The sequence below is a fragment of the Solanum lycopersicum genome, chromosome 4 (genome assembly GCF_036512215.1).
Source record: "Solanum lycopersicum chromosome 4, SLM_r2.1".
Lineage (NCBI taxonomy): Eukaryota > Viridiplantae > Streptophyta > Magnoliopsida > Solanales > Solanaceae > Solanum > Solanum lycopersicum.
In genome coordinates this window covers 63,837,198-63,861,360 of record NC_090803.1, presented here as the reverse complement: position 1 = coordinate 63,861,360, position 24,163 = coordinate 63,837,198, and the positions used below count along the sequence as shown (strand labels likewise).

The 24,163-nt window shown below is 30.1% G+C and overlaps 4 protein-coding genes across 4 annotated transcripts; 1 reads left to right on the top strand and 3 right to left on the bottom strand.

Annotated features, from left to right (window-relative positions):
- Positions 1-1,257: 1,257 nt before the first annotated feature.
- Positions 1,258-2,851, bottom strand: LOC138348224 (inactive poly [ADP-ribose] polymerase RCD1-like). Its single transcript, XM_069296857.1, has 4 exons — positions 2,043-2,851; positions 1,718-1,962; positions 1,530-1,648; positions 1,258-1,413 (listed from the first exon to the last, which is right to left on the bottom strand). The coding sequence occupies exons 1-4, from the start codon at positions 2,849-2,851 to the stop codon at positions 1,258-1,260; spliced, it is 1,329 nt and encodes a 442-aa protein (XP_069152958.1).
- A 2,687-nt stretch (positions 2,852-5,538) lies between these two features.
- LOC101249914 (probable inactive poly [ADP-ribose] polymerase SRO3) lies at positions 5,539-6,270 on the bottom strand. Its single transcript, XM_069296856.1, has 2 exons — positions 5,847-6,270; positions 5,539-5,708 (listed from the first exon to the last, which is right to left on the bottom strand). Exons 1-2 carry the CDS (start codon positions 6,268-6,270, stop codon positions 5,539-5,541), a joined length of 594 nt encoding a protein of 197 aa, XP_069152957.1.
- Positions 6,271-8,569: 2,299 nt separating this feature from the next.
- LOC101245756 (RNA-binding KH domain-containing protein RCF3) lies at positions 8,570-13,933 on the top strand. Its single transcript, XM_004238000.5, has 9 exons — positions 8,570-8,787; positions 9,704-10,377; positions 10,820-11,242; positions 11,427-11,681; positions 11,877-12,209; positions 12,460-12,536; positions 12,685-12,796; positions 13,331-13,489; positions 13,646-13,933. The coding sequence occupies exons 2-8, from the start codon at positions 9,706-9,708 to the stop codon at positions 13,472-13,474; spliced, it is 2,016 nt and encodes a 671-aa protein (XP_004238048.2). The 5' UTR covers positions 8,570-8,787; positions 9,704-9,705; the 3' UTR covers positions 13,475-13,489; positions 13,646-13,933.
- Positions 13,934-14,092: 159 nt separating this feature from the next.
- On the bottom strand, positions 14,093-20,108 carry LOC101245454 (amino acid permease 6). Its single transcript, XM_010321942.4, has 8 exons — positions 19,802-20,108; positions 18,302-19,457; positions 17,977-18,210; positions 17,709-17,802; positions 17,329-17,543; positions 17,078-17,223; positions 14,748-14,975; positions 14,093-14,627 (listed from the first exon to the last, which is right to left on the bottom strand). Exons 2-8 carry the CDS (start codon positions 18,375-18,377, stop codon positions 14,202-14,204), a joined length of 1,419 nt encoding a protein of 472 aa, XP_010320244.3. The 5' UTR covers positions 18,378-19,457; positions 19,802-20,108; the 3' UTR covers positions 14,093-14,201.
- Between the last annotated feature and the right edge of the window lie 4,055 nt (positions 20,109-24,163).

Sequence of the window (24,163 nt, the reverse complement as noted above, 5' to 3'; positions counted from 1 at the left end):
ATACCTTTTAATTTTTATATTTTTCTTTATTAAAAATGTAAAAGAAAAGAAGAAGAAGAAGAAGAAGAAGAAAAGAAATTTGAAATAAATATTTTTGATCAAGAAAATGTAAGGACTTAAATGAAAATAAATGCACATAAATAAATTCGTAAAATTTAAAATAGAGGTCACAAAGTAATAAAATTTAAATAAATTGAAATAAAATTCACATCTTTTACTAGACCAATTTTTATACTCTTTATTTTTTTGTCAAACATCTTTTTGTTTTTATATTTTTCTTTATTAAAAATGTAAAAGAGAGTACAAGAAAAGAAATTCGAAAATAACTATTTTTTGACCCAAAAAAAAAAAGAAGATAGGACTTAATGAAAATAAATTCACATGAATAAAATCCTAAAATCCAAAATAGAGGTCACAGAGTAATAAAATTTAATAAAGCAAAACAAAGTTCACATCTTATACTAATTTCTCTGCATGTGTATTTCATATTTTGTACTTTTACAGTTTATTTAATTTCTCTGCATGTGTATTTCATATTTTGTACTTTTACAGTTTATTTGTACGTATATTTCATATTTTATTTTATGAGACGATATATCAAAAATAAGTATAAACTTTTGTATTTACTTACATAGTTGAAAATGATTTGATTGATTATAAATCCTAAAGCACATTTGATCAAGGTGTTAAATAAGCATCCATGTTTATAAACCCTAAGCCAACATAGATTTTTGTTCATTCTCTTCTTTTTGAATTTGAACAAATTAAACTAGTTGACTCCTTTCTATATTAGAGATTTGTTCCATGCCCCCCCCCCCCCCCCCCTCTCTTTAAATTTATAACTTTTTGTGTGGATGAATCAACATGGTAAAAATATTCAAACCTAATTCCCCACATTAGGGTTCACAATCTTAATCATTCATCACGCTAAATATGGTATCAAATAAATAATTGGAATTCCAAACAACATGATTTGCTATCAATTTTTATAACCGTAATGGTACATATGTGCGATCGCAATCCTAATCATACAATAAAAGGTCTATATATATATATATATATATATATATATATATATATATATATATATTTCAGCAAGTAATTAATTTAAGTTCTTAGCTGAAAATAGCTATATATGAAATCTAATTCTACTAAAAGCAGCCAACAAGTGAGCATCATAAAGAGAAAATTATGAAATTCAAAAATCTGAGTCTATAAAAGGTAAAATTACACTTAGTTTTTTCAAAATGAAATTTATCAATGAGAAACCATAATTCCCTTTTTATCCCAACAAGTTTGACAGAACCTCATCTCAGGAAGGAATTCCGTGATAATAGAACGCATAAATTGATCATCTTGAACAATAGCTTCTATATCGCTTATGAAATGTCTGTGCGCTACTACTTTGCCCACCTGTGAATATATAATTTGTATGACAAGTCTAAGATTTAAAAATCGAAATTTTCACCATATATATATATATATATATATATATATATATATATATATATATATATATAGTAAATTACCTCATAGGAGTTATGCAAACTTTTCAACTCCAACTTTTTTGTTAGTGGAAGCAAATTAGGTAGCATGAATAGTAATCTACAAAATCGGTCCTCATTATGAGCACCATAATTCTGCTGACCTGTATTTATACTTGAGTATTACCAAAAGTAATTGAAACTGATAAATAACGAAAATGAGCGATGCTTACCTGGCATATGACGATCAAGTTTATAACTCACAATACATTCGGGTAGAATGTGAGTTTTCATATTGTGATACCACACCACATACAACTTTGGATGGATCAAATCATCAATTCCGGTATCAAAATTATCCAAATTCGATGAAAACATCTGCTGAGATCCAAGCTCAACCTTTTCAGGATTTCCCAATATGACTCGACATAGAATCATATGTTTTTCACCATTTTCATCTACATCGGACATCATTTCACTACAGCAGTAACAAAAAATAATTAATGTTCCAACATTTTTAAATAATAAAGAAAACACAAAAAAAACGAACCAACTCACCTTATTTGAGGCGACTCTAAAGGCGACAAGTATATGCCAATACCACGATGACCTTGTTCAAGTCTAGTTAATTCAAATCCACGATACATTATGGCGTCCACATTCTTGGACGATGTACCATACCAAGCAAGTACAACTTTAGGATTCCTTCTGGCCTTCGTTACTATCTCCATGTTGTCTTTAAAAACTTGTTCCCTAACACCGCTTATCATACACTGATGAATCCCAGTTATTGTAACCCCTGAACGAGAAGACAACAGGTAACCCTTTACCGTCTGATAGGCGTACTCCTCTTCCCTCATTGACCTTGTCCTAGCCCATTTAGGTGGAGTCAATTCAGTAGGGTTAGCAATAACAAGTTGCGATGAACTGCCTACTTCGGTTCCCCTCTTTTCAATCATAGGATTCTCATTTTCTAAATCGTCAATGAAGATTTTAGGGATAAAATTGTTTTCATTGACATCAATCCAAGAGATTGGCAGTTCGTTCCCAGTGTCCAAATCTATCCCAAACATGCGATAAAAATCAATCAATAATTTAAATCCAGCTTCCGTTTCCACCTCAATTATAGCCTTACCACTCACGAAAGCTGAAATGAGCACATCCATCGCATGTTTTTCGAAATCCATCCACGATCCATCCTTATACATCTTGAAACTCAACGGTTTACCACTCTCTTTGAAGTTGTGGCGATTCTGATACAGTAACTGAGCATGATCAGGCCACCTACCCAACGGAAGTACCTCATTTCTCAATTTTAACTTCCCATCCTTGATGTATTCGCTAACAATCGCTGTTTTACTCATCATCTCTTCTAGTGATAAAATAATAACTTAATTTAGCAGAAGAAAAATTAATAGCCTAAATGTTTTATGGAAAGGATATTTCAGCTAGTAGAAAAATGTGACTTGTGAGAAGTGTGTCTACTCATTATATATTCACATAAATCTAATTAGTCAAAAAAGGAGTTAATTACTTAGATACATATTAATTTATAATATTATTGTTCTAATCATGTTATTATATGTCTAGATACAATCAGATATGTCCAAATACATAGAGTCAAATATATGGGATCCTAATGGATTCACATGTATATAAAGTCTCAGCTAACCTCATTTATAACTCACATGTATCTCAAAAATGACGATCGTACCCTTGATTTTAAGGTGTAAGGCTTGTTTATAAAAGGATATTTCAGGTAGTATAGAAATATATGAATACATAACGAGTCTCAACTCGCCTCTTTTACAACTCACATGTATCTCAAAAATGACGATCGTACCCATGAATTTAGGGTGTAAGGTTTGTTTACAAACGGATATTTCAGGTAGTATAAAATTTAAGTGTGAAAAGTGTGACTTAGTAATTATATTTACATTATGACGATCATATCCTTGATTTTAGAGGGCATAAATGTTTTATGGAAAGGATATTTCGGGTAGTATAAAAATGTTACTATTGACTATATTCACATAAATCTAAATAGTCAAAGGAGTTAATTATTTAGATATACATTAATTTGCAATATTACAGTTTTTTTATGCGTCTAGATACATTCAGAATGTCCAAATATATGTATATGAATGCATAACAAATTTCGCTCACCTCTTTTCCATATCACATGTATCTTAAAAATGACGATCATGCCCTTGATTTTAGGGGGTAAGGTTTGTTTATAGAAGGATAATTTACGGTATATAAAAATGTAACTGTGACTTACTAATTATACTTAGATTACCATAATTCATATTATTAATAAAATTATTTCTATATGAGGATTTGAATTTCTTACAATTTTCTCTATTTTTTATTAAATTTTGACAATATGGTCAAATTTAATATTTTATTGTTAGAACAATAATTAATATTGTCCTAAATCCTATGTTATACTGTCGCTTCGTATATGAAATATTATTTTTTTTGTTAATTGGTCATCAGTTTACACTTTTGCTCCCATATTATATTTTTCTTTAATATATGTTCCTCGCAATATTTATTTCTTTATGATTTTCAAGTTTATATTTTAGTATCATTTATCAATTATTTGTTGTAAATTGTTTTTCAACTTACATTAATTCATTATCAAATCTGTCAAGTAAATAGGAATACCCAAATTAGTTTTACCTTTATCAAAGGTTTACTATTCATTTTTCTTTTCTTGCAACAACCCTAATTTATCGGCGGATGCTTACTGTTGTGAACCAAAATGACTCCGTAAGGGCCTACGAGCTATTAGGGAGTTTTATTTGAAATTTAGACTCATTTACACTTTGTAAAAAAGAACTCAAACTTAGAGTTGTGCACCATATTGGTTACACATTCTATGGTGTCATTGAGGTGGTAGAGTTGATTGCACGCCATAGATAACGTCTAGGCTTAGTTGAAGCGTTTTAATAAATATCGATCATGTACATCATGTATCACTATTTTACACTTTTGTCCCTATCTTATCTCTCATAATAATTATTTCTTCATGGTGTGTAAATTTATAATTTAGTAAATATCATAATGTTTCATCAATTATTTGTTGTTAATTGCTTTCCAACTTAGTTAATTCATTGTCGAATCTGTCAACTTAGTTTCACATTTATCAACAATTTACTGTTTATTTCTTTTTTAAGCCTAATTTATCAGCGAGTGCCTTCACTTTACGCTACATTTCAAATATATCTTTCATAATTATATTGTAGCATGAATAGAAAAAATATCTATTAGAAAAAATAAACCCTAACCTAAATTCTTAATGAACAATCTTGAATGATACTCATATAAGAAATCGTCAATATTGTCTCTCATTTGTGAGAATAACTGTAAGCAGAAGTGCTTGATGCTTCACCAAGTCTTTTCTAAAAGGAATAGTTAAGTAAATATATTATATTCAATAAATTCATAAAGTATTATTTCATGCCCTTCACCAGTTCTTAATGAAAAAAAAAGTCCATACATCCCATTTTATCCATAATAAAAATTGACACTACTAAAAGTACTTTAGGATGAAATTTCCAGCATGATCGAACCTATTAATTGATCATCACGAACAACAGATCTTAAATCTCTCATGAATGTTTCTTCCTCTACTGGTGTGCCATCCTGTGAATCATTTTTATAAAAACTCAAGATTAGAATAATATAATGGTCTTGAAATTAACTAGAATATTCACAACATGTATATATAATAAATTCTTAAATTAATAAATACCTAGTGTTAAAAAAGGGAAATCCTAACTTACCCCATAGGACATACACAATTTTCTCAACTCCAGCCTTTGTGATATTGTAAGAAAATTATGTAGCTTGAATAATAATCTAGTCCATGTGTTATCAGCATGACCACCACAAGTTAGTCGACCTGTATATTGGCACTTGAGTCTCGATATTCAAAAGTAATTGTAACTAATTATGAATAAAAATAAAAAGGAGCAATATTTACCTAAGTACATATGATGATGAATAGGTTTATAACTAATTATATATCGAGGTAGAATGTGGGTGTTCATATTGCCACACCACACCACACCACATACACCTTTGGATTTGTTAACTCATCAACTCCGGTATCGAAATTCGCACTCGATGGAAACAATTGCTTAGATCCTAACTCAACCTTTTCCGAATTTCCTAATATAAATTGACATAAAACGATATGTTTTTCACCGTTTTCATCTATATCAGACATCATATCCACAGAGTTAAATAGAAAAAAAACAATTAATGAAAAGGAATAATTAAGAAAAACACCAAAAAAATGAAGAACGTGTAGGTACCTTATTTGAGGTGATAAGAAATGAGACAAGTATATACCAACACCATGAGGATAAGAAGCAGGCATAATACTATTCATTTCAAACCCACGACGCATAAGACTATCGACATTTTTTGCTGATGTCCCGTACCAACCAGAGCTATCAACTCTACGACCTCTTGCTCTCGTTACCTTCTTCACATTCTCTAGATAAACTTCAAATCGCGACTCTTCCACTGGAACTCTTCTCATGCATAGATGAATTGCTGTGATTGTAACGCGATTTTTCATAATAGGAGGTAGTCCATCCTTTATCTTCTGATAGATGCGACCCTCTTCACTCAGCAACTTTGTCCCAGCCCACTTTGGTGGAACCAATTCATTAGGGGTAGCCATAACGATCCGCGATGAACTGCCCGATTCATTAGAACTATCCAATGAGAGATTTTGTGATTCATCAACATTGTTGCTGCTTCCGATCATTGATGAGATTTTTTCTTTTCAAATTTGTATAAAAAAATATACTTTTGACAAGATAAAAAAAAGTTGTCTGTGACTCTATTTATACTAGTCTTGGTTGGCTAAGGAAATGAAAGTCTCCTTTTTCTATATTAATAATTAATAATAAATTAAAAGTCAATTTTTCTATTAGTTTATTAATGTTAATATGCTATTACACTTTTACCTATTTTGTCTTCGTTTAACTCTTTTATATAATAAGAAAAATACTCTTTCTACCCATATTAGGTGAGTTTGTGAGTTTATACGTGGAGTAAGTTTGAATTGACTTAAAAAGCTAGCTTTTAAATTGACAATAAAAAATCAAATTAAAACTTTGAAGTCAAAAAATAAAAGTAGTAAGGGACACCTACTTTTGGTGTTTGAGTTATTTTAAGTAGATCTAATCAAAAACTAAATTAAAAATAGATTTGATCAAAAGTTAAATTAAAAGTAGATTTGACAAAAAAAAAAAAGAATTAAAAATAGATTATATTTAAATCTGTATTAAAAATAGATTTGACCAAAAATAAAACTAAAAATAAATTTGACCAAATAAATTTGACCAAAAACTGAATTAAAAATAAATTTGACCAATTTTTAAATCAATTTAAACATACTTATAAAGGAAAAAAATTATGACATAAATTAAATAGCATTTTCCATTTCTATACTTTTGGTGATTGACAAACTATTTTAAAAGAGAAATAATTTAAAGAAAAATCATGAATATGAGGAATTAACTCCCTTGAATTTATTATCTAAAAAATGTATATGAAGGGCAAAAACAGAAAAAAGGAATCAATCAGTTATATTAAACTTTAAAAAAATTACTTATTTAGAATTATGAAAAAATAAACTCCAAACAATCCTTTTAACATTATATGGAGAGGGAGTAGTTTTTTTGGAGTGTAAATTTTAATTTTTATATATTAAATTTCACAAATTATATTCAAACATGACTTTCCTAAATATAAGTTTGATTAATTTATAATCAATTTATATAAGAACATAAATTTAAAACTAATTCATTTAGATTTTTAATTTATAATCAATTTATAAAAGAACATAAATTAAAAACTAATTCATTTAGATTTTCAAGTTTTTTTTAAAAAAACTTAATTTGAATTAAATATTATTTAATAGAGCTGAGTTGACAATTAAGTAATTGTATTTTATATTCTAATTACACTACGACAAAAATAATCATTAGCGGCAATTAATTCTCAATTACTGCTAAATATGTATTTTTAGCGGCAATTGACAATCTTTATATATGTCCGTAAAGCCTTTAGCGACATTGATTCTAATGACACTTAACTAATATCGGCAGAGACTTTAACGCTCTTTATAAATGTCAATATTTAATGTAGCTAAAAGTTATTTTTGTTATAGTGTTATAGTTGTATCATTTATGGAGATGGTTTTAAAAATTTTCGGAGTCTTTGAGGACAAGTTTCACTAAAGAAACTCAAAAAAATTGGCTCTTTTATTTCAAAGTTAATAAAATTTATGATTTTTTAAATATAAAAAATAACAAAAAATGATAATTTATTTAATATTCAAAGGCTAAGAAATGTGAGCTTATCACATATTTGTTGTAGCTTTCGACATTAGTAAAATGTAAAATAAAGGTCAAAAGTAATAAACATAGTTCACATTTTTTACTAGACCAATTTTTACCCTCTTTATTTTTTATTTTTTGTTAACACCTTTTTATTTATTTATTTTCTTTTATTAAAAATGTTAAATGAGAAGAAGAAGAAAAGAAATTCGAAAAATAATTTATTTTTTTTTAAAAAGTAAGGACTTAATGAAAATAAATATGTATGAATAAATTCGTAAAATTCAAAATAGAGGTCACAAAATAATAAAATTTAATAAACCGAAGCAAAATCCATATCTTTTACAAGACCAATTTTTATCCTCTTTATATTTTGTTAATACCTTTGTATTTATTTATTTTTCTTTATTAAAAATGTAAAGAGAGGAAGAACAAAAGAAATTTGATTATAAATATTTTTTAACCAAAAAAATAAGAACTTAATGAAATAAATATACATGAATAAACTCGTAAAATCCAAAATAGAGGTCACGAAGTAATACTAAAGTCTAATAACAAGTTCACATGTTTTACTAGATTGGTTTTTATTCTCTTTTGTTTTTGTTAAGACCTTTTTATTTAGTTTTTTTTCTTTATTAGAAATGCAATAGAGAAGAAAAAGAAAAGAAATAGTTTGAAAATAAATATTATTTTGCAAAAAAAAAAAAAAAAAAAAAAGAGTAAGTACTTAATGGAATTTATTTTTTTGACAATCTTAATGGAAATAAATTGGTAAAATCCCTAAAAATTACTACTTAGAACAAAAGTGAAACCTTCTGATATAACACCACTCTCCCTGAGCTCCGCCGGATACTTAGGTTTATCTTCACCGTTACGGCGTTGCTAGCAGAACCCTACTCCACCGTTGAAGCGGTCCGATCATATTTCCGACGAAGCTGGTAAAAATGCTGAATCTCTTAATTCTCCTTTACTCTTTCGGTTTCCTCTTGAAGTTTTTCTCGATTTCATACTTTTAGTTTCACTGAGTGGTCAAGCTAAATGTAGCTGAATTGGTACTGCTAAAATTGAAGTTATAAATCAAAAACTTGTATTGAAGCTTCTAATTTGTGCAGATTGTAACTAGCAAATGTGTAGGTATAGAATTGGTACTGCTAAAATTAAAGTTATAAAACAAACACTTTTCTATTAAAACTTCAAACTTGTGCAGATTCTAACTAGCAAATGTATAGGTATGGAATTCCATGGAACTGAATAGGATAGATGTTTATATCATAGACAGTTGATTAATTTTTTGCTAGTTCGTCTTTTAAAGCTTCAGCTGAAATCTGATTTCTCGGGTTTGGGCTTTTGCAAGCCTAGTGCATAGATTTATATTACATAAAGTGTACATATGAAGTGCACTCAAAGGGTTTAGGTGAGAAGGTATTAAAAAAATACCACAAAATAGTGGTGGAGCGTAGTTCGAATACCAAATGCTTAGACTGAACTATGCGTTGTTGGTCATCTCTAGGGTTCGTACTCGGCACATTCATTTTCCCTGATTCAGATGTCACTCTCTGATAAACGTGTCTTACTGATCATATATAAAAGAATAGCGCGTACAATTTTCAGAAGTCACTAACAATGTGGCGCTAAGGAGTTTGATTGATAATATTTTCATTCATGTGTTCAGGCCTTACTAAATTGATTCTTCTGGTTGATCATGTACCCAATTATCTTACCTTTTCCCCAAAAAAATAAAAAAATCCATACTTTTCTCACACATCCTCTATAGTCTATCATTCCATTCCTTTCTGTTACATCCTCCATAGTCTTATTTCCTGAAATGAGCGTCTGTTACAAAAACAATTGCAGATATGTCAATGAAGTTGACTCCTTCCAAGAGATCACATGATCAGGGCCCTGTAGAAACAAATGGCCGAGGGAAGTGGCAGAAATCATCATCTTTTAGTTCCCAGAGATCACCTGCGAAAGTTCGTATATTATGCCCTGCTTCAAAAATAATTTTCCTTATCGGAGAGGATAGTAGCATTATTTCTCGGATACAAGAGGAAACAGGTGCAGAGGTTCGAGTTGAGGATAGTATTGTTGGTTGTGATGAGAGGGTGATAGTTATTGTAGGTTCAGGAAAAGAAGATGAAGTGGTAACCAAACAGTTCCAGGCTGATATTGAGGGGAGTGAAACCAAGGAAAAAGACAATTGCAATGATGAAAATAGTGAGAATAAGGCGTCTCTTCCAGCAGAAAATTCCAAAACTGAAAAGGAAACTGAATCTATTCAGAAAGCTCTATTCTTGTTGTTTGAAAGGATGGTTGGAAGAGCAGAAATGGATGGAGGAGATGAAGAGGGTAATGATTCTTCCTCATTAATTATAAGATTGCTTGTTCTCTCCAGCCAAGTGGGCTGTTTGCTAGGAAAAAGTGGTAGTGTGATAAAAAAGATGTCTTCTGAAAGTGGTTCACAGATACGAATTCTTCCCAGGGACAAACTACCTTCATGTGCGTCTTCATCAGATGAATTGGTTCAGGTATATTTGTTGATATTTATTCATTAATTCCTTGCAAGTATTAGTCAACTTGATTCACTCAGCTTAGCCATTAACTGTCATCAATGTGACCATTTTTCTGTCGGAGTTGTATTTGAATCCTGCCTGTTTTCTTGTCTGTGCTTGTCATGATGTTTTGAGAGGTCTTATTGATATAACAGTATTCTATGTTAGGAAGTTCTCTGATTAACTTTAGTGACAGAAAATGGCCTTTGTATCTATACAATTCAATTTGAGAATGTTGCATACTCTTCTTACTTGTTGATCCACAGGGAATACTGCTTCATCGACGTCTCATTTCCTGTCTCACGTTTCACAGTGTTGATCATTCTGTATTGTCTGCTGCTTTTATGCAGTACTCTCTTAGTCAAATCTTTTCATATTGACCAGAATTCTGGAGACATTCCTAATTGTTATGTTGCAGATATCTGGGGAGCATGATGCAGTTAAAAAAGCTCTTGAAATGGTTGCTCGACAATTACTTGAGAGTTCCTCTGGGGATCAAGATTTTCTCTCTGCTGATGCTGGTGGCCCATCTTCACAGTCTCCTAGACGTCCTCTATCTAACCGGGAATTACGTCCAACGTCAGCACGTCCTTACCATGGGCAGGGGCCTGCTTCCTCTGGTGGATTTCGTGTTGGGGAAGCTGGTATACCTGGTCGAATGAATCATATTCCGGATGCCTTGACTTTCAGATTACTTTGTCCAGACGAAAAGGTTGGAGGTATAATTGGAAAGGGAGGAAGTATAATTAAAGCACTTCAGCATGAGACTGGGTGTCAAATCAAAGTTCTGGAAAGCACAGGGGATTCTGAAGATCGAATTATTGTCATCTCTGGTCCAGCGGTATGATTTGTTACTTCTCTCTGTTTGCTTTCTTTTTCCAGGATTTCCTTTAATTGGCATTGGGGAGGGGGGGGTCATTCCTTTTGCTAAAGTTGTTACTCTTTCTTCTTTCCTCTTCTTTATCATGCTTCTTTGATTTTCTGTAACCTAACAATAAGAGGCTATGGCCATCCTATCTATGCAGTTCCCAGATGATAGAATATCTTTGCCGCAAGATGCTGTCCTTCGCATCCAATCCCGAATTTTTAGGGCTGCACCTGAGAATCAGGACAATGTTATGGTTGCAAAACTCTTGGTGTTCTCCAATCAAATTGGGTGTCTCTTGGGTAAAGGTGGTGGTATAATAGCTGAAATGAGGAAATCAACTGGAGCGTATATTCGTATTGTAGGCAAGGATCAAATCCCAAAGTTTGCTGCGGAAAATGAAGAAGTAATTCAGGTACTTTTTGCTTTTTATGATTTGAGTGATGTTAATAAGCAAAAAAATTGGCAGTTTTTTTTTTTTTTTTGCATATTTAGAGGATTTGTTGCTAGCCTTTTTATGATTTGAGTGATGGCAACATTTGTTTGGTTTAAGGACAGGCCTAATTCCTACTTCTCAACTTGCTTTTAACTTTTCTCTTTGGTTGCTCAGATAAATGGAGATGTTGAAAAAGTTCATGAAGCCCTTCTGCAGATAACTGCCAGATTACAGAATCATTACTTTCGTGATGCATTTCCTTCAAACCCTGGGTTTCTGGACCAAGTACCTCCATTCCCTTCACATGTGGGAAGGAGAGAATTTTCACCACCTCCAGGCATGTTCCCCAACATTCGCCCACCATTTCACAAGTTCGATGCTCTACCTCCTCATGGTGGTTTCCATCCACATGATGATCGTCCTCCCTTCATGCAAAATTTCCATAGGCCAGGCGTTCCACCTCATATTTCTGATAGAATGCCATCTTCAGCTCCATGGGGTTCTCAGGTAGCATTTGATTGCAGTTAGTTCTACCATTCTAGTTTCTTGTGACTTTTATAGTAGGAGTTGGTTGATTTTTATATATAGGCTGCTCCACCTTATGTACTTGTAACCATATGCTTGTTGCTTTCATAATGTAATTTAAAGTGAGTGTCACAATTGTCTTAGAGCACTTCTTCTTTCTGCTCGAATAAAAAATAAAGATCCAAAAAAGTGACAAACATCAGAAATATTAATTATCTGAACTGAATTGCAGGGACGGGGTGAAGGTGGGGGACATCTAGGCTTCCCAGACTATGCAGGAGGTCCTCGAAATATTGGCGGCTTTGGAGGGTCTGTACTTTCTAAATCACGACCAGACTCTTTCATTTTGCTTTCTTTTTCTTCTTGATGTTTTAAGAGTTCATTTATGAACTGCCTTTTCTATTATACATCAATGACATATGTATGTCTCTGTTACACGTGAATTTCATTAATATAGAGCAAGTAATCCCGCTGTGATCACAAGCACTACCGTGGAAGTTGTTGTACCTCGATCTGTCATTCCTGCAATCTATGGAGAAGGTGGGGGATGTCTTCGACAAATATGTGAGGTATGATGTTATGTCCCTTATTCACATTATACCTTATTTCCTGCGTTCTGCCTTTTATTTCTGATTGACAAAATATTATGGTCGTCGTTTTGTACATATTTATACCCTATTTGGTCTGGGTATTCATTTTCTCTCTTCTTAACTTTTACTTTCAAGATGCCCTCGTGTCTTTCTCTACATGTTCTGCTCCTTGTTTTTCAATATCAGAAAAGATGGGAGGCTTACTGAAAAGAAGTTTTTTACCATTTTCTTTTAAAAAATAGTATATCCATAGCTTCATTTGTTCAAAACATTGTTTGGTTATACATTAGACTGATCTTTTGCTAAGCTTAATAACTGAAAAATCTTTTTCCGCTCACACAACTTCAACTTTCTAATTAACATTTTTCAAGGGCAATATAACTAATGTTTCCATATTTCAGTCAAATCCATGATCGAACGCCTACAAAGTGTCATTCATGGCAAGTACAAATTTGTTGCGTTGTATGAAAGTATACTATTATTTGACTCTAAGTTTGACTAATTATTTTATAGATTTCTGATGCGAAAGTCACCATAAATGATCCCAAGCCTGGAGCAACAGAGAGTGTGATCATTATATCTGGGACGCCTGAGCAGACGAATGCTGCTCAGAGTCTCATTCAAGCATTTGTCATGGTCGAGACTGAAGGTGCTTAATTGGTGGCAGTGAAGGTAATTTCTCAATCTTGTGGACTTCAAATTGAATGACATTTGTTTTCACGAGCTGTTTGAATGGAGAGCAGTTATGTACTCCCTTTTCCATTCTTTTGTCATTGTGAATTCATTTAACTTATATCAGAAAACTTATTGTTATGGTGTTCTATACAGTGTGCCGAAGCTGGAATTTGGTGTTGACGGCAACTGGAAGATATGGTTTAGCAGTTCGCAGGGCAGCAAACTCTTGACAAGGAAAAATAGAAAAAAATGCATGTTAGGGAATTAGAAGTATTACTAGTTGGCTAAAACAGAACATCATATCATTCTAGGAAGAGGAAGGGATGGGTTTTTCAAAACATATTTGTTTGCAGATATTTACAGATTTCCCTGTCTTTTTGTCCATCAAATATGATGGAGCCATTCCTGTTCTAAATTTTATAAAGTGTAGCTTGAAGACCATCTTTTTCTTTTTCTTTTTTAATCTCTCTTCTTCGTCATACTTGCCCCTTGTGATTTACAACATTGTGAATTTTGATGAAGTCTGCTCTTTTAAGTAGCGGGATGGGTAACTTAGATGATTTTCTTTATGATGGATAAATGAAGCAGATTGAGTCCATGTAAAAGAAGCATACTGTATAAAAATAATAACATAGAGCCCCATTTCAGCTTGCATTACCCTTGTTATTGATAAGATTACATATTCAATAATTTGAACAGTTTTTAAAACTTATTGATGAGTTGAGAAAGGCTTGTAACCCTTAACATCAGTTGCAAGTCCCTGGATCGATCCAGCAGCTGCCACAAGTGATACGATCAAACAAGTCCAGCTCAATATTTTCAGCCATACCCATGTGAAAGAATACTTTGGTATCTTTCTCTGAGCAATGTGCATCTCTATTGGGAAATAAACGGTTAATGGATAGAACGATGCTGCTCCGATCAGCCCCAAGAAGTAGTTGAAGAAGGGGAATATCATCGCAATCACCGCTGTCACTATAACATAGGTTGTTCTCCAAACCAACCTGAACAAGTTGAGGTTGTAAGTTCCACAGCATGGAACTTGCATCGCGTATTCTGAGGTGATGAATTTGCTGTCTGGCCAGCGTTCGCTGCAACGAGCCTCCACAAATCCATATAATGGTTGGCAGAAAACCTAAGCAAGGATGATACATTCGTTAGATTCTACTTTCCTTTTTAGTCCTTTTCATAAAAAATAAAAAAAAAGTAACTTTTCTTCACGTGATATGTTTAAGATTATAAGTCGTAAGGTTACCTGATAAGCTCCGATAAGGTGGACAGCGATGCAGACGTTGGCAAAGTCAATTAGCCAAAAAGGTTCATAGAAACCAAATCCAGTAAGAAAATTTCCTGGAGCATCGTTTCCAAAGGCTGCATAGCCAATGGTACCACAAAGTACATAGAATAAGGTTGTGGTGGAAACTCCAGCTAGTGAGGCTCTTTTCATTACCTTGCTTTCTGGTGGTGATGATTTCAGTGTGTCCTGTAATTAAAGAGCCGATTAATCAATACGTTTGCTTCTGATACTTCAAAAATAGTAGTAGTATACTTATCTAGATTTAACATGGATGTGACAATATTTTTGAAAAGTTCAAGTAATATAACTTATATGAATCATTTTATCATAATAGAACGACGTCCACAGTATAATTAGGTTTGTGTTCCATTCTCACGGTTATTTTGCTTTTTACCCAATCAGAAATTATCTCATAGATTTTAGTTGTTTTTTCAAATCTAAACAGATTATTTTATTTATCAAAAGTTACCAAACAAGATTACTCTATTATTATTACAATGAACATGAAGTGAGAGTGGGGTCCATTAAACTCAATTCTTGCTTTAAATTTACATCATATAACAAAAAACAACAAAAGATGTCACAAAAATAAAAATTTGAGGTCATCGTAAATCGGATAATAGTACAAAAAGAAAAAAAGGATGGTTGTTATGAAATGATAAGAGGCGTAAGAGAGGTTTTTCACTTTTATTTTTTTGTGAAAAAGCATACAGAATCAATAACCCAAACTCGTGGTCCATCTTTTTTCTGGTCCAAGAGGAATAACATACATTATATTATATATTTTTTTCAATTCAATTTGTTTTTTTTTAAAAAAAAAAAGTGTTTTTCCGTTTATTGATAATTTTTAAATATTAAAACTATCGCTTTTAAAATTATAAGATTAAAAGATATTTTAACACATATTACATACCTTTCGTTTAAAATTATAAAATTTAAAAGTCTAATTTATTTATTTTAACTCAATCTCACGTTAAAACAAACAAATAAATTAAAAAGTAGACACTAAGGAAGTACTAAATATATTCCTTTATATTACTATACAGGCTTTATGAAACATCATATTCGAAAGAAAGAAAAGGGAAAAAATTAACTACATATTCTGTTGTCCTCTACTTTAATGTTATTCCTTGTTAATTAAAGATAAAACAGTGCTCGTGAGTTTTGCTGTGGCTCTCAGTTAAAGAAACAAAGATAAAGAACAACTGATTTTTAATGTTAATAATAATTTATTCAGTATAATTTAATTCGTAAGGTCCGCAGAAGATTGAATTATATATATATAAATTTAAAAGATAAAAGAAATTATTTTCAAAAACATATACTATAGACATTTTTTAGTATACTACTATTATAGATTATTTTTTTAAAAAAAAATAGCAATAAAAGATGGACCATAGTGATTCGTAATGCTCCAAAACCGAACATGTGGCTAGCTGACTATAGTCTACAGACTGATTACTGAAGAGTATATATATAGTAGTAATATATACATAAAAATAAAAAAATAGATTTTGTACACTTTAATGCAAAGCTTTCATTAATTAGTGAGGCACACATTTCAACTAAGTACCTCTGATTTTATTGTTTGAGTGAGAATGAATTAATAAGTGGGGTATATACTAGTCATTGGGGAGTCAAGATCTTGTACTAAATGGTATGACAAAAGACTCCTATTGAATACTTATATGAATATGAATGATTTAATGGATCATATAAGTATATTATTGAAATTTTGAAATAAAGGGTGTGGTTAGTATAGAGAAATAAAATATTATCTTTCTAATTTTTTTATTTTTTTAATAAGTAAGTAATATACTTATTATCTTTAGAACAATGAAATATAATAAAGTAAAACACTATGGATTGAAAGTCAAGAATGTCAGGATTAGATGATTTAAAAAGGCAAAAATAATGAACAATTATAGAATTATTTCTTGTGTTTCTTCCAAAGGAATTAGTTTTATGATTTTTTGTTTTATTTACCAAAAAATCATTTCGACTGTTCATATAAAAAAAATACTGAAACATATACATAAATTATATATTTTATAAGTTTAACTGACTCGATAAACTCGATGCATAATACACAAGTGTGACCACATATATATATGTTGTGTGTGTGTGTGTATAGTGGGCATGTGCAATTGCTACCCATAATTGATACAAGTTCACATGTAGACAAACATCAACTAATCAATTATAAAATATGAAAAAAGATATATGATAATAAAACTATAGGTTATAAAATATGAAAAAAAGATATATGATAATAAAACTAAGGTTACCTGTATTTCAATAAGAACTGTGGAATAAGCATAAGCAAATGCAATATCTCCAATAGCTTGGAAACTTCTCCATACTTTTTCTGTTCCAGATACATCCACACCTACTACCACCCCTGTTAGGGTTGTCTTCACATGGTGCCCCACACCTATATCGAGAGTTTAAATTTTATATATCGATACTATATACATAAACAGTTAATTTTAATATAAAAATATTTTATACTGTCAATGTATATATATATATATGATACCTGCGACTTTGGCTATGGATAGTCCAAGACCAATAGAAGCATAAGTAAAAGACATAACAGCAGCAAGAATTGATAACCATGAGAGCTTGTGGAAATTTGGAATTTGGCTAAGAACTATTTGAATTACTGCAAATATTATCATGTATGGGTAGCTTTCAATTGAGCAACTTGCTTCATGCCCATTTTTGTGAAAACAATTTGACCTCTTTACAGCCCTGAAAATTTTAAAATTCACAAAAAATAATTAGTATTTTAATTAACCTTTTATTTTATTAGAGTAGTTATGTCGTTGTCATAATATCAAATTAGTCAAAGATATTAACAAAAAGGTCTTGATGTTTTCTTTAAAAATACAACTTTTAATAAATATTTGCACTTACACCATACTAATAGATGCTGTAATTGTATATCCAATTGTTACTCCAACAAGGTTAGCATATTGTGCAATTCCACACAATGTCACCTTCACACCTCCTGTTTTTTTTTTAAACCAAAAATATAAACAAAATGTCAAAAATACGATATGTATATTGATAAAATAAATATTTTTGACATAGCTTCCAAATATGTACTTCCACTCTTTGGAGCATTTGAAACAGAGGAATTCGCTACGTTGTATGAATTTAAGTTATACGCACTGAAAAGTACCTAAGTGAGAGCGGACAACGTCCATGTAAGTATAGTTTCTCTTGCCGGAAATCGGTCCCGGAGACCGGTAAGAGTCAGCAAGAAGTGTAGAAGTGAAATATGTGATGAAAGAAAAAGCTAAGAGAACAGCAGGACCAGCCACCCATCCTAATTGAGCTATAGCCCATGCTAGTGAAAGTACTCCTGAACCAATCACAGCAGTAATAATATGTGCACTCGCAGTCAACAAAGTCCCTGCAGAGACGAATTCAGAATTTATAGTCAGTAATAATAATGACTTATACATGAGGTGATTATTAGTGATTCTAAAAATAATATATGTCACCTGTTCTTTTTTCACGTCCATCATCATCGAAGTTTTTCTGAACGTCTCCACTTTCGAGTTCATTCGAGACATACATAGCGTTCTTTTGAAATTCAGGTGCTATATTCTCAAGTGTGTGTTTTTGTGAGATTTGGAGTTTTTAAGTACAAGAATGGTTTAAGAAAAGATGTATTATATAAAAGAAGAGATTGAATTTTGTTGTTTAAAAATTTAGGGTCAAAAGGGGGCCAAAAGTCTTTGGAGCCAAGAGTAGTGGGAGAATTTGAAAAACTATAATTTTCTACTAAAAGATTTCTTAAAATCTTTACCTAAAATACTATAGTAGGAAATTTTGGGTGTTATAATATGGTTTTTAGGCCAAGAAATGATGGTGTATATTTTGCACCTTCTAATGTGCTTATATATTATCACAAATCTTGTATCACCCACCCCCACCCACCCCTCCAATTATAAAAAAAAAAAAAAAAAAAAGGGTCCCCACAAATTGCCTTTTTGCATTTGGTCCTAACCATTGAAAATGAAATATTTGTGCTAATATCATTCATTGAAAACTTTGAACAAACATATTTTTTGCAAATAGAATACTCCATCCTTAAGTTGACTCAATGGTCTTTATCTTATATAGTCATATTTTGTATTGTTTGATGAATTTGGTCGGTCTTTTTACAAATTTGGAATTGCCATGACAAAGAAGAAAACATCAAATCTCCTTCCAAGTTACTTCCTTAAAGAACATCATTATAGTATAGAGGTTACGTTACCTCCTAAAATTTCCTACCTAAAACTTCACCAAACAACCCTACTTCATATTCAACATGATCAATAATCAATATATCTATCTCTTTTTTAAAATCGTATCGACGAATTTAACTTACATATACTATTTATTTATTTATATAGGTTCTTTTTTGGTATAGTTATGTCTTTTGCCCTAGTATTATATTAGTTGAATATTATAAATTATTAGATAAAGGCATGTCTACCTTTGGTGAGAGGGGTTCAATTTTTTATAGGAAAGTTACCGTCCAAAAAGGGTTAAAAATAAAATTATATATCGAAATGTCTTAAAGCTGAATATGGTTGATGAAGCATCTAGTTTATCGGCAATTATTTTCCGATCTCATTGTCGAGAGACTTCAAATAATTATAGTATGCCCTAGAAACAGAAAGTTGAGGTGGTTAGACATATATTTCGAAATTCTTTAAATACAAGAGTTGACTTATGATTTCATTCTTATTGTTGTTGAAGGTATACATGTATCTTTTTTGTGCAAAACAATATATGAGAAATAAATTAATAACTCACCATATATATAATATAATGACGGAACTAAAGTATGTTGTAATTTGATCAGACAGACTCGATATGGATTATTAACAATATATTATACAAAATAAAAAACTAGTTATTCCTGCAATGTCCAATAACGTTGCTAAAATAGTGAATCTATCCATATACATGCCTAGAAGTGGTATTGTTTGTATGCTATCAATACATACCTAAATTGTTCATGACATGACTAGCTTCCATCACCATTAGTGTATATCAGTTGCACATGTAAACTTTATGAGTATATAACAAAATTTTAGGGTGAAGATGGGAAAAATAAATTCTTCTTTTTGTTATGGAGTACTTACTGGAATATGGAGAAAATATTATTTATTTTTTAGCTAAACCTTTTTTGCGCTAATTGTGGGGAAAAAAATATTGGCCCTCCAAGATGGACTCTCTTTTTCTTGCACAAAAGGTAGTTTATGGTTCATGCACAACTAGATAAAGATGAAACCTTTAATTTTGAGAATTTTCATTTTTGAGTGGCATGTTCCAACTTATCATAAATTAGCACTAAAATGGAATATTAAACACGTTTACAAGAATTTGGAACAAAAGAATATTGATAAACCTTTCAAAAAGTTTTAGTTTATGAACAGGACTTGACTAAGAGTTTTAGATTCCTTTACTTATTAATTAGTTCAATTGATTGGTGTTTTGACCAAAAAAAAAAAATAGAAGCAAAAATGAAGAAGAATTTTTCTAGCTTGATATATAGGTATCTATCTACTCTATAATTAATTAACTTCCACTTCTACATCTAAGATTAATTTTTATTTACAAACGATTCATAAGCAGAATATACGAATTATAATCTTGTCTTTTCTTACATTTATCTTTTGTAAAAGTAGAGTGAGAAGTTTAATTTGAGACTGAAATTAATATGCTAGTTAGACAAGTTATAATACACCACAAATTAGGAATTATTTGATACTCTTAATCATTTTATTCCAAATGATTGATTGCTTTGAAGAATGCTAACTTTAAAGTCCAAATATTCGAAAATTAAGAATATTAGGAAAGCGAATGGAATGCTTAGTCATAATATAAATTATTAGCTTTGATGCTAATTAAGTAGTTAGTAAGTTCAACATTTTTTTTAACCCAAAAAAAATAATATTTCAAACATTTTTACTCATTTGGTTTGAGAAAATGTCAAAATAGAGTAAAATTTTACTACCTCCAATGTATATTATTCATGCTTTGACAACTTTGAATTTATTTTTAGTTTTATTTTTAATTAAAAAAAAAAGATAGTGTCCCTTTTTATTTATCGATATTGTCAAAATAGAGTAAATGTTTTACAATGATGTAAATGATAGCTTAGATAAATGCTCGTATAATTAAAGTTATGTAATATATATATATATATATAGCCGAATTCAAAATTTGAAAGTTCAAATATGTCACGTTACTTTTGAACATTAATGAATGTAACATTTAAGAAAGTTGTGTTAATATTCATAGAAAAAAGCTAACTATTTATCAACATACAAGATTCTGCAAAAGATTCATGTCTATTTAGTATAGTTAAGATTGTACTTAATTAGTAGAGATCGATGTCTAAGATTCTAATTTAGATAGCTTCAACTTTACAATATATTTTTAACAATGAATCTAGCATCCAAAGATAATTTTAAAATTTTAAATGAACTCACCGCACTACTTTTTTTTATATAAAATTGAATTTAGTGCCGGAAATATTTTATAATTAAACACTAAATTTTATCGTTAATTCTATTTAACAATTAGTTCGTGATGAATTTCTTGTTAGCCATAAATGAAATATATAGTAACATTAGCAATGAAATTTATAGCTAATTTTAATATTTATTAGTTGTGGCAGGATTCAAACTTGCATCCCTATGGAGGGAAACCTGAACTTCAACCACCAAGGGCTTCATTATTTCTCTGTGTGGATGTATGGTTAAAATTTATACTAATTCTTATCCATAAAATATATGGATATATATATATATATATATATATATTAAAAGTTAAATTATAACGTAATGTTGAAGTATCGTGACACTAACATTCTATCTTTCTACATAGATCCGTCCATAAATATATGGATCGAAGGTACATAATAATAAATATCGATCATTATCTAATCAATTACATCATCGTTAGTTAGCTTCCACATTGCATCACTATAGCAACATACTCTAAAGCGGTCAACCCTGTGATTCTTTTACGTATAATAACTAGCGATAACGACAAATATATATAGATTAAATTCTATCGATTAAACAAAATAATAAATTGATATATACTCCATAAATTATACGGATCTCTATCGATTATCTTTTAGTTTATTTAGTACCATTATCTCTTATAAGTTTTATAAATTTTCAAAATTTCTTATTTTCGCGCATCAAATTAATGTATCTCACGCATCACATCAATGTATCTCGCGTATCATATTAGTGTATCATGTATAAAATGTACCTCGCGCATCAGATTAGTGTATCTCACGCGTATCAGATTAGTGTATCATGTATAAAACGTATCTCGCGCATCAAATTAGTGTATCACGTATAAAATGTACCTCGAAAATCATATTAATGTATCTTGCGCATCAAATTAATATTAGATTAATGTATTAATGCTTATATTATTGCATCCTTCTTAAAAAAATTTTATAATTATAAACTTTTAAGGAATATAGTATAATTTTACTTTTAAAATATGTAATTTTTATAATTTGCAGATAATATAATGACGATAACTTTGACATATAATAATATAAGAATGAAGAAGATTCTTCGAAAACATTGTACATCACAGGCAGGTAAGTGACAACAGATATATAGTCAATTAAAAACGCGTTTAAAAATAGAAACAAACAAAATGTTGAAAAAGATTAGAACGTTAATGCAAGCAATTATTGTTTAGCATAATAATGCCAAATGGTGAAATGGGTGATGTAGAAAATAAATCATAATTCATATATCCTGCGTAGGGACGATCTATCTGCGGTTGAGTTGGTCGTCTTGTCGATTTAATAGACTGGTCCAAATATTATTAGATTTTATTTAAGTCATATATAATTTTAATTTAAATATCAAATTATTTTTATTGACTAAAAAATTCATTGTATTGACATATTATAAATTTAAGATTTGTTATAACACTGATAATCGTGAGGTAAGAATTATATCAAAGATAAAATCTTAAAGTAATTATTTCTTTTTTAAGAAAATCACACCGTCAACTCCTTTTGATTATAAACCATGATTTTTTTTCATGATAGAAACCTTTACAAAAGTGTGTAATGTTTTTTTTCCCACAATATGGTAATTTTTTTATCGAAATTTCTAGCATGGACCACAAAATTAATTAATAAGGCGTTCTATAATTATAATAATTTATTTTTAATAAAATTATTCTTATCATAATAAATAACATGTATTTTAATCAAAAGTACAAAAATCATCTTTTTCGTAATTTATTCATGAAAGATACTCCCTGTTATTATTTATCTGTCGATAATTCTTTTTTAGTTATTTCTATTTACTTGTCAATTTTGATAAATCAAGAAAGGACAAAAAAATTTTATTATACTCTCATTTAAACTTCTTGGAAGTTTTTAAGTTTTAATCCACCCTTTTTGAAATCATAATTAATAAGGGTAAAATTGTAATTTCACTATAATAATTATTTGTTATGTTATTTTTAAAGTGAACAACTAAATAAGAACGGGGGAATATATAACTTTGTCATTTCGAGAATACAAAGGGTCATTTTTGATAACATAAAGGTTGAATTTTTAGTCCATTAAAATTGGAATATATGAAAGGGTATTTAGAATCATGTATATTCCAAAATTACCAAATTTGGAACTATGAATGATTATGTATCAGATTAATTATGGGATTAACTTTTGACTCCTAACTAATATGCCCCTTATCTGGACATATTTTTCCCTTTGACATTAGTAACTCTAAAACATGATGAGTTTATCCCACGTTGTCAAATGATACCTTCGACCATTAAAAGCAAATTTGTAATCATAAAATAGAGTATCAAATTAATTTAAAAGGATTAAAAATTGGAGTGGTATAAAAAGGTGGCGGTGAAAAAGCGATGCTGAAATATGTGATTATTATGATCATTTTTTATATAACCACCACTGATAATATATTAATGCATTATATCTTTTTATTTTAATTTATATTATTTTCAAAAAAAAAAAAGAATGTTAATTTTTTATAATTAGAAGTAATTTAATTTGAAATTTTCTCTATTACAAGAAATTATTTATGTCATATAAATTTTTAAAGTTTGTTTCGGACTATAAATTTAAAGAGTCATTTTTTTAAAAAAAATTGTATTTTTTAAAATTTTTGTCAAACTAAATAGTGTTATATAAATTAAGATGCAGAGATTAATTAAAAGTGCACCGAACTAAGCTCTTGTTTGATCGTAAATTTTAAAACTGAAACTTGAAAATTGAGTTTTGGAATATTATGTTTGGACGTGTATTTTACTTAAAAAGGATTAAAATTTTATGAATAAAAGTCCAA

Coding starts and splice junctions, on each gene's coding strand:
- LOC138348224 (XM_069296857.1), bottom strand. CDS start 2,851: ATGATGAGTAAAACAGCGATTGTTAGCGAATACATCAAGGATGGGAAG. Junction 1,963..2,042: donor TTAGAGTCGCCTCAAATAAG/GTGAGTTGGTTC, acceptor TTACTGCTGTAG/TGAAATGATGTCCGATGTAG. Junction 1,414..1,529: donor GTTTGCATAACTCCTATGAG/GTAATTTACTAT, acceptor ATATATTCACAG/GTGGGCAAAGTAGTAGCGCA.
- LOC101245756 (XM_004238000.5), top strand. CDS start 9,706: ATGTCAATGAAGTTGACTCCTTCCAAGAGATCACATGATCAGGGCCCT. Junction 11,243..11,426: donor TTGTCATCTCTGGTCCAGCG/GTATGATTTGTT, acceptor CTATCTATGCAG/TTCCCAGATGATAGAATATC. Junction 11,682..11,876: donor AAAATGAAGAAGTAATTCAG/GTACTTTTTGCT, acceptor TTGGTTGCTCAG/ATAAATGGAGATGTTGAAAA.
- LOC101245454 (XM_010321942.4), bottom strand. CDS start 18,377: ATGTATGTCTCGAATGAACTCGAAAGTGGAGACGTTCAGAAAAACTTC. Junction 18,211..18,301: donor TGGACGTGAAAAAAGAACAG/GTGACATATATT, acceptor TCGTCTCTGCAG/GGACTTTGTTGACTGCGAGT. Junction 17,544..17,708: donor ACAGCATCTATTAGTATGGT/GTAAGTGCAAAT, acceptor TAAAATTTTCAG/GGCTGTAAAGAGGTCAAATT.
- LOC101249914 (XM_069296856.1), bottom strand. CDS start 6,270: ATGATCGGAAGCAGCAACAATGTTGATGAATCACAAAATCTCTCATTG. Junction 5,709..5,846: donor TTCTTATCCTCATGGTGTTG/GTATATACTTGT, acceptor TGTCTGATATAG/ATGAAAACGGTGAAAAACAT.